The sequence below is a fragment of the Mastomys coucha genome, unplaced genomic scaffold, assembly GCF_008632895.1.
Source record: "Mastomys coucha isolate ucsf_1 unplaced genomic scaffold, UCSF_Mcou_1 pScaffold5, whole genome shotgun sequence".
NCBI classification, from domain to species: Eukaryota; Metazoa; Chordata; class Mammalia; order Rodentia; family Muridae; genus Mastomys; species Mastomys coucha.
In genome coordinates this window covers 70949837-70960150 of record NW_022196911.1, presented here as the reverse complement: position 1 = coordinate 70960150, position 10314 = coordinate 70949837, and the positions used below count along the sequence as shown (strand labels likewise).

Here is a 10314-nt window from a genome sequence, read left to right as displayed (position 1 = left end):
TGTGTGTGTGTCTCTTTACTGTAGTTTTGCTTTGGTTTCTTCTGTCTGTCCTGAGCTGACATGTTTTGTTGAAGAGCTGAGGGGAGCAGGACCTCTAGGCAAGCAGTGCACTGCTGAGCTCCACCCCAGCCCTCATGCTGTTCTTTGTAGTCAACTGTTTACTCCAGCTACCTACCCATTGTCTATAGCTTACCTTTGTCTCTGTGGCTATGCTGCCTGTTTGTTTATGTCTATGCCTGCCCTCTTTCTCTCTTTCCTTCTTTCCTTTCTCTTCCTTCAGTGGGTATCCTGGTCTAGAACTTATAAAGTTAGACTGTCTCTAACTCCTTGTACTTTTAATTAGTACCTTTTACAGGCACCTTTTAGCAATTCTTACAGGAAAGTTTTGGAATGTTAAACTCTGATCCTTAGCTGGCTGAAGATAATAGTAGCTCTGATGATAAATTGTTTGCCAGGCAAGCGTGAAAATCTGAGTTTGATCTAAAACAGCCGGGCACAGGGGCAAGAGTTAAGAGTTCATAATCCTAGTAGGGACAGGAGTCAGAGATAGGTGGATCCCTGGGGTTTCCTGGTTTGCCAGCGTGGTCTAGTTGGGAATACCCAGGTCTCAGTGAATGACTGTTTCAAAATAAGGTAGGTGGGGCAGTGGGTAAAAATGCTTCCTGCAAGCTGAGAGGGGTCCTTGTTCAATTGCCATGACCCAATTGGAAGGCGAAGAGAACCAGCATTCTAGAAATTATCCTCTGAACTTTGTGCATGCACGTCCATGTTTACACCAGAAATGAATAATGCTTAAAAGAAAGAGGGGCTGGGGGTTGGTAATGCACCTCCTTTGATGAAGTGCTTTCCTCCCAGGTTCACACTGCTGTGGGTGTGGTTGGCAGCACCAAAAATCTGGTCTATGTTTGTAATCCCAGTATTCTTTGGTCATCAGTAGGATATGAAACTCAAGGTCATCATCGTATATACTAAGCTCTAAGCCAGCCTGGGCTACATGAGACTTTGTCTCAAAACAAAGGAAAAATCAAGGAGGGCGGCTCCCTAGCACTGTCACCTGAAGTTGACCTCTGGCCTCCACATGCATGTGCACAAGCACACGTCCTGTGTCTGCTCCCTGACAAAAGAACCTGTGATCTGAAAATGTGCATACTTGATCCCAATGAAACCAGTATACTTTGAGAGTTTCAAGTTTATAGTTACTATTGTGTATTCCTTGTGATCCTTCTGAGCACTGTATGGTTAAGTCAGATCCTTGCATGAACTCAGTGTGACTTCTTGGTGCCGTGAGGGGCTGTAGTGGTGGAGCACATACTAAAACAACAGTGCTGTAGTAGAGACGTATCATCAGGAAGCGATATGCCACCCACCCTCTGTGTAGCATCCAGAGACACTTGAGTGATGCTTCTGTGTGACATAGCAGTACTTCTACATGGTAGACTTCTGTATTCTTAGTTCTCTCTTCCACTTTGGGAGATGAAACCCAGGCTTCTTGCATAGTAAGGAGCACTCTGTTAATCTGGTTTTTCTCTATGCCTCCCACTTCTGTCAGTTTGAGTCCGTCCCTGCTGCCCTGGCTGCCTTCTATCTGTGGTGCTTTTGCTGCTCCCACAGCAGGTGGGATTATAGGTATGCACGCTCACCCTTAGCCAGCAGACCTGGCATTCGGCATAACTGGCCCGTGAGCTTCAAAATTTCACACATGCAAATGAGGTTTGTGTTTATGTTTTTAAGTGTTGTGTGTTGTATTAGTTACCTTTCTCATTGGTATGACCAAATACCTGGTAAAAGCAGTGTTGAGAGGGGGTTGTTTTGGTTCACAGTTTGAGGATGTGGTCCGTCATGACAGCTAGAGCATGACACACCCTGTCACACTGCAGCCACAGACAGGAAGCCAGAAGCAATGAGCACTGATGCTTAGCTCACTTGCTCCTCTTCATTCCATTTGAGGCCTCAGTCCATAGTCAGTGTCATTCCCCCTTAGTTAACCTAGTCTGAAGACCCTTCAGAGGCATGCCCCGAGATGTGCCTGCTGTAGATCCTGTTAAGTTGACAGTATCAACTGTCAGATGGGTAATGTTATTTTGACCTGTTTTCCGTGGGTTTTGAGCCGACTCTGAGTTTATCTTTGGCTCTTGTTTTAATGAATTCAGTCTACTTTATGACTCCCTTCTGGGAAGTACCACTCCTGCTTACGCTTTCTTGTATGCCAGGTTCTTTGTCCTTTGTGTGCCTCATTCCTTTCATTTCATACCCTGTGTGTTGAATTGTTCCTGTGCCATTTCCTCTTATCTATACATGATTAATATGAACAGTCCTGGACAGCTCTGCCAGACTTGATGTTTGTTCTGCCGTTGTATAGTCAGGGTGCATCTTCTTGCCAGCTTGCCTGCCGGGAACCCAATGTCGTTCACTCCAGGTTTTCTTGAGTGCTACAAGCAGTGCTTCTGGCTGCTAGGACATGGTTGTGGGAGAGCGTGCACACCCACATGCACTTGCCATGGTGTGCTACTTTGGAGTTAGTTGTCCCCTCCCAGCTTGTCAGGAATTGAACTCTGGTACCAGGCTTATACAGCAGGTGTTTCTATGCACTGAGCCACATTACAGCCTATTTTAATGTTTGTAAATTAAAAACAAAAAGTGTGTGTGTGTGTGTGTGTGTTGTGTGCACCCCCTTACATACGCGTAGAACCCTGCTGTCTTCCTGTGTGGCTGTCTACCTTATTCCCTTGCGAATCTCTCACTCATCCAGAGATCACTGGTTTTTTGGCTAAGCGGGTGGCCAGAGTGCCCCATCCACCCTGCCTCTGGCCCTTCTAGACTGGGTAACAGGCACCACCAATTAGTTAACTTCTCAGACAGGTGCTGGGGATCCAAACTCACGCTTGCACAGGTATTCTCACTCACTGAGCTGTCGTTCCAGCCCCCACTTTGTTCTTTAAAAAACATTTGAGATGCATTTTTTTAAAGTTTTATGTATATGGGTCTGCTACATATGTCTGTGTACCATGTGTGTGCCTTGTATCCATGGGCTGCACAAGAGGACATTGGGGGTGGGGGAGTGCTGGAGAGATGGCTCAGTGGTTAAGAGCACTGACTGCTCTTCCGAAGGTCCTGAATTCAAATCCCAGCAACCACATGGTGGCTCACAACAACCCATGATAAGATCTGATGCCCTCTCCTGGTGTGTCTAGAGACAGCTACAGTGTACTTACATATAATAATAATAAATAAATCTTTTTTTTAAAAAAAAAAAAAAAAGAAGAAGAGTACGACATTGAATCCTCTGGAACTGGAATTCCAGATAGATGGTTCTGAGCCATTATTTGGGTGCTAGGAATCAAACCTAGGTCCTCTGGAAGAGCAGCCAGTGCTCTTAACCTCTGAGCCAACTCTCCAGCCCCTGATACTTTGACCTTTAATTTTTGTTTTTTGTTTTGTTTTATTTACAGAAGCTCTTAGTAAAGCAGGCATATTAACTCTGATGTCTGTTTTACATATTTATCTATTCTAACTTGGTTTGTTTGTATATGGTATTTTGTGGTACAAATCTGTATTTGCATTTGTCCACTTTCTTCATTATGACCTCTGAATCATAATGCTGGAGAAGCTCTCTGATCAAACTTAAGACTGTATTTTCATACTTCCGTGAGGTTTGTTTTTACATATGACATGAGCATGGAATATAACTTAGGGTTTTTCCAAATGTGCACTCCTTAAAATCCTCATTCTGAGTATGATGGGAAGGCACAGCGTTTGATCAGGAGTTTTAAATTATTTTTATTTATTTTGTTTATGAGAAAGGGTCTCATCTTATGCAGTCTATCTAAGGCCTCTAACTTACCTAAGGATGACCTCAAGCTGGGATCCTTAGTAAGCCTGTGGCCTCAAAGCACAGTGCTGGGGACTGAATTCGAGGCTTTGTGCACAAGACTTACATAGTCATTCCTGAGTCGTGAGTGTTTTTAACTCTTTGTCATAAGTGCCAGACATTTAGCCTAGAGCCTCACACATGGTAGGCAAGCACTCTATGGCAGGCAAGCATGAGTTATGTCTTAAGATGCTAAGGTGCTAAGGCTTGCACAGATTTCTCTGATAAGGGTAGGGTGTGGTTCAGTTGGCAGCGTGCTTGCTGGCCATAGTGGTGTACCCTGTAATCCCACTTGGGAGATGGAAACAGGAGGATTTTCAGAAGTTCAAAGTCGTCCTCAACTGTAGTATGAGACCAGCTTCATATCTCTATATTGAGATTCTACCAAAAGCAACACATAAGATAAAACAAACTGCCAGGCAGTGGTGGCCCACGCCTTTAATCCCAGCCAGGATTTGAGTTCGAGGCCAGCCTGGTCTACAGAGTGAGCTCCAGGACAGCCAAGGCTACACAGAGAAACCCTGTCTTGAAAAACCAAAAAAAAAGATGAATCAAACCAAAAAGTTCTCTGATGACTATGGAAAATTGGTAGTTGGTGGCAGACATAGAAGATACTGGTATCCTGAATTTGCCACTCTTCTCTCCCCCGTCTGATTGTATTCATGTGTCACTGGCAATTTTTAAAAGTATGATTTTGAACACTTCATAGTGTTGCACAGTCATATCACAGTTAAGTTCAGAACATTTTCTTACCTCCATAGAGAAACCTGGTACCCTTTAGCTACCAAATCCCAAATCTCTTGAGTCCCAGAGATTTACTAATTTTCTCATTTCTATAATTTGTCTACTCTGGACATTCCATGTAAATGGAGTCATGCATTACCTGGTCCTTTGTGACACTTATTTATTTGCCATAGTATTTTCAGGGCTAAGTTTTAGGTGTGTTACTCTGTCATTCCCCTTTATGGCTATAATAAATACCCTTTTGTGTAGACAGATCACATTTTGCTTATCTTTTTTTCTTTGTGATGCTGGGGTCAGCACACATGCTAGACAAATGCTCTCTACCGTGCTGCATCCCCAGCCTCTTTACTTTTTGTTTGAAGACAAGGTCTTGCTAAGTTGTCTATGCTGGCCTTGAACTTGAGATCCCCCTGCCCCAACCTTAGTTGGATTACAGACCTGGGCCTCTAGGCCCAGCACATTTTGCTTATTTGTTTTTGTTTTTGTTTTTTGTTTTTCAGTTTACAGGCTGTTGGGTTGTTTCCATCTATTTGCATTTTGAATAATGCACTGAATATTAGTGTACGAGTTTTTACATGGTTGGCCCTCTTTCTGTGGATTCTTGGCCCGTGTCTTCCACTGATGCTCATCAGAAGTATTCAGGGGAGGTACTGCATCTGAACTGACCGAGTAGACATAGTTTCTTGTTATGCCCCAAATAATACAGTGTAGCATAATTTACATCATCTTGGCTATTGTAAGTAATCTGGAGATAACTTAAAGCGTATAAGAGGATATCAATTAGATGTAGATACTACCTTGAGCCATGTACAGATCCTGCTAGGAGTAATATCCTGGTGACATAGATGCTGAAGGTAAATGTATCCAGAAGAGAAGTTGATTTAACTAATGAGGGATTACCTGATTATTTTCCCAAATAGCTATACCCATCCACCTTCTCCCTAGCAAGGCGTGGATGATCTACATGTCTTTCACAGCCCTTACAAGTATGTGCTGCCAAAATACCATCTGTGACATATTATAATCTTCAGCAGTTTTCATGGTTTTTTTTCTTCCATATGAATTATAGGAGTGCTATCAAGTTCAAAAGCCAAGCAGAGGTCTCCTGAATATATATAATTGCATTAAATTGATATATTTTGACATTGGATCTTTTCATCCAAGAATATATCTTACCATTTAAAGCCTTGAATTTTTTAGACAATTATCTCTTTATTATGATATTTATATTATTTATTTGGCATTTGTTTCTTTGAATTTCTTTTTACATGTGTAGATATATTTGTGCAGGCACACATGCTATAACATAATTTAACTTAATTTTTTTTTTCATTGGGAGGGTGTGTGTGCTGCGTGAACCGTGTACGTGTGGAAATCACAGGACGCCTTTCAGGGTTAATTCTCTCCTTCCTCTATAGCTTTCAGGGATCCAACCTATGTGTGAGGCCTGTGCACTGAGCACTTACACCCACTGAGCCATCTCTCCAGGCCTGCTTTCTTTGTTTTTTATGGTTCTGAATCAGTTAGCACCATTACAACAATGTTGACAGTACTGTATCTGCAAGTACCTTTCTCTTCCTGGCTAGTAAGGGAAGTGCCTTTGGTTTCAGTGTTCAACATAGTTTATCTTGTAAAGTGCATGTACTTTATCATGCTCACAACTTTTTTAGGTCCTTCAGTTGCTTGGGGTTTTATGGGAATGGCTCTTGGATGTTTTGAAAAGCTTTTACTACAACTTGATATAATCATATTATTTTTTAATCCTTTAATTGTATGAATTATTTTTAACAGATTAATATTGAACTGTCCTTTCATTCTTACATAATAAATCCTGCCTTAAGAAATAATCCTCTTAGCTCCCTTTCTCTACTTTCAAATATGTTTTATATTTTACATGATTTTGAACATTTATAAAAGTAGACAGACAACACAGTAGAACTAAGTCCCCATATAGCTGTGCACATAGCTTCAGATTATTGCCTGACAATAGGTCCTGTTTTGTCTCTGTTTTCTCATATATACTCCTAACCCTAACCCTAACCTACCCTTCTCATTGCTGATAGCACAGCTTTCCCTTGAGCCAGTTCATTATTTTCTCTCAGTTTTCATGTGTGTGCATGTGTGTATGTCCGTTGACATTTGTACATGCTAGCCCAAGGTTCGGGAGTCATCGTCCCTTCACTTGGGAGTTACTCATGGAGGCAGGGTCTCAAGCCCAGAGCTTGCTGATATGGCATGTCTTGCTAGCCAGCTTGCTCTGGAAAGCCGCTTTCTTAAAGAAGGAGTTAGAGGTGGGTTGCCATATCCATATTGCATTTATTTAGGTTTCTGGGCATCTGAACTCCAGTGCTCACACTCAGCTTGCCCAAGCACTTTACCCCTGAGCTGTCTCCTGACAGATTCTTTATCTGCAGATGACATTAGGCATCTTGTCCCAGGATGTATAGAATGACATCTTTGGGCTGTTGCTTAATTAAGCACTGTGGCTGGCTACCTGCCTTTATTGAAAGTGCAGTCTAGCAGAGAGAAGGAAAACAATCACTAATTAATATAGAATTTAAAACGAAGACAAGTGTTCCGAAGGAATGAAGTCATAGCTGCAGGAGGACAAAGAAACCTGATCTAAATAAGAGACCAAGAAAATGTCTTTTGAAAAGATATTTGAGATGGGAGTTGGAGGGGTATAGCTCTATGGTAGAGCGTCCGCCTAGCGTGAATATGTCCCTGGTTCAATTCCAAGTTTGTGATAAGAGCTAAAAAGTGCATATTAGATGAAGCAGAATGAGGGGAAAAATTCAGTCAGGACCATGTGTAGGCTTAGTGGCAGAAGGAAGCGTAGCCTGTGCCAGGAACTGAGAGAAAACAGCTGTGCTAGAGGGCAGCAAGCTTGGGATTGTGAGTTGAGCTGGAGCGGATAGCACAGGCGAGACAGACCATGTAAAGAAAGCCATGCAAGCATTGCAGAAGGAGTGTGAGTATGTGCACACGTGCACACACACCTGTACCTGCAGTTTGAGATAGGTACATTGGCCTGGAACTTGCTGGTTAGCTGCTTATGCTAGACCGATGGCCCAGCAAGTCCCAGGGCTCTGTCAACGACGCTATTTCTCAGCCCCCAATGATTAAAATTTTAAAATGTCTACTACTATAATTGTTTTTCACTGGGATAAAGTAATGATTTGGATAAGTACATATTTTTTTTTCTTTTTTTTTTTTTTTCAAGACAGGGTTTCTCTGTATAGCCCTGGCTGTCCTGGAACTCACTCTGTAGACCAGGTTGGCCTTGAACTCAGAAATCCGCCTGCCTCTGCCTCCCAAGTGCTGGGATTGAAGGCGTGCGCCACCACCGCCCGATTTAAGTACATATTTCTGAAAACAGGTCATCTTTTTGTGGTTTAGGATTTTGTATTTAATAATGTAAGTTGTACAGCACCTCCATGAGGATAATGGCATGGAGCAAGGTCTACTATTTTAATTAGGGAACTAGATAGGAAATGAATAACCCTATAATAAAGACAAAAACATTGATGCTGTGGGGAAAGGATAAATGAAGTATTTACTTAGGAATTAATACTTCTCAAGTTAGTCAAGAATGAGGAAAAGGCTGGGCAGTGGTGGCGCACGTCTCGAAGGAAAAGAAAAAAAAAAGAATGAGGAAAAAGTTGGTAAAAGATACAGTTTTAGCCAGACCCTTGTTAAAGTAGACTTCTTAGTAAGTCATCTGAAAGGCTGCCGAGTTCTTAATTCTAACTTGTGTCTGTCTTTGTAGGAGAGTAATTATTTTGATGGACTTGGAAGTTGTGAAATCTGCTGAAGAAGTTGGATTAAAGATTGGGAATCCAGTGCCCTATAATGAAGGTAAAATCCTCCTTATAGGTTGTAACTCTCAACTGGATAATTGCTTTTTGGATCCAGAACACTACTTTGTGACTTTAGTGGTCTTGATAAAACATTGATTGTGGGTCGGGGAGGATCTAAAAAGCAAGTCTATTCTGTTTTTTGTTAATACTGAAGAAATGATACATGGATAAATCAGGAGAAATTATAGAAGGAGTATGATGGTCATTCTGTGTAAAGGTTGACTGAAACTAGAACCTAGAATGTTCTGATAATGCAGGATTTATATGATGGCTGAAATGTGAGAGAGCCAGGTGCATTCCTCTGTGTGTGTGTGTGTGTGTGTGTGTGTGTGTGTGTGTGCGCGCGCGCGAGCGCGTGCGTGCAAGCGTGCACATCTACATATTTATACTTATAGTTGTGCATGGGGCTAGAGACCAAAGTCGTGAGTTCTCTTGATTCCTTATTTCTAGAGAGAGGGTCTCCTGACCTGGAAACCCAGGGATCTGAACTCAGGTCCTCATGCTTGAATAGCAAGCTCCTTATGGACTGAGCACCTCCCCAGCCCCAGGAAGTGTCCTTTCTTAGCTTTTCTCTTACAGGGTTTTGTTTACTGGTGGGGTTTATTTATATTCTTATTTATTTTTAAGTAGCTCTTGTTGGCCTTGAACTTCCTGTTTCAGCCTCCTGAGTGGTGGGGTTAGAGATGTGTGCCACCACACCTGGCTCACAATGCTGCCTTGGCTGGCCTCAAGCCCAGTGTAGCTGAGGATGGCCTTGTACAACTGATCTTCCTGCCTCTACTTCCCAAATATGTGCCACCGTGGTTAATAGCTACCTTGATCTTTTTTTAGGGGGGGGGGGGTTTCGAGACAGGGTTTCTCTGTGTAGCCCTGGCTGTCCTGGAACTCATTCTGTAGACCAGGCTGGCCTCAAACTCAGAAATTCGCCTGCCTCTGCCTCCCAAGTGCTGGGATTAAAGGCATGCACCACCACTGCCCGGCTAGCTACCTTGATCTTAATGGCAAAAATATTATTTTCTTGTGCAAGTTTGAGGCCAGCCTACACCCCGAGACCTAGTCTCCGATCAAAACAGAGCCATTTAACCTGTGTGATCTTTGGCTTGTTCTTTCCAGGTGGCCAGCCCTTAACCTTGTACTGTTAAATATCGTTAAAACCGGGTGACGTGGCTTGTCATTTTTTTCCCCAGCACTCTGGAGCCTGAGGCAGAAGAGTTTTGAGGCCAGCATTGACTCTATTCAGGCTAGCCTGTGCCACAGGGTGAGACCCAGCCGCAAACCCCTCCTCCCAGAAATTTACCTATGGATTTAAGTGTGTGTGTGTGTGTGTGTGTGTGTGTGTGTGTGTGTGTGTGTGTGTGTGATACATGTGCATATGTGGAAGTCAGAGGACACTCTGAGGAACCTGTTCTCTTCTGTGGGATGCAAGGATGGATGCAGGAATGGAGATGCTTGGATCATTAAGTGCCTGGGTGCCTCTTACCGTTGGTTCTCACACCAGCCCAGTCTGGCCTCTGCCTGGGTGCTGGGGTTTCGCCCAGCCAGTGGGTTCCCACTCATCAGGTTGAGGAAATTTTACTTCTTTCTCGTTTGTTAACATTTTTATTAAGAATGAATGGTGAATTTTGTCAAATGTTTTTCCTGTATCTGTTAATAATCAAGTGCCTTTTCTATTTGGGTTAGCTAATATGATGAATTATGATGATTGATTTTTTTTTTTTTTTTTGGATGCTAAAGCAACCTGGGGCCTCTGGGATAAGTCTGGATTTGCATTGTATTATCCTTTTCACATATTTGGATTTGCTTTGCTGAGTCTACCTGATTAGATTTCGTTCAGTATTTTTT

General features: G+C 42.7%; 1 protein-coding gene across 1 annotated transcript in view; it reads left to right on the top strand.

The window, feature by feature from the left end:
- The first annotated feature begins 1398 nt into the window (after positions 1–1398).
- Rpa1 (replication protein A1) overlaps positions 1399–10314 on the top strand; it is a 37528-nt gene continuing 28612 nt past the window's right edge. The window contains exons 1-3 of the mRNA XM_031354042.1: positions 1399–1432; positions 1485–1626; positions 8382–8470. Of these exons, the coding sequence (XP_031209902.1) occupies positions 1399–1432; positions 1485–1626; positions 8382–8470 (265 nt within the window). The remainder of the gene's footprint in view (positions 1433–1484; positions 1627–8381; positions 8471–10314) is intronic.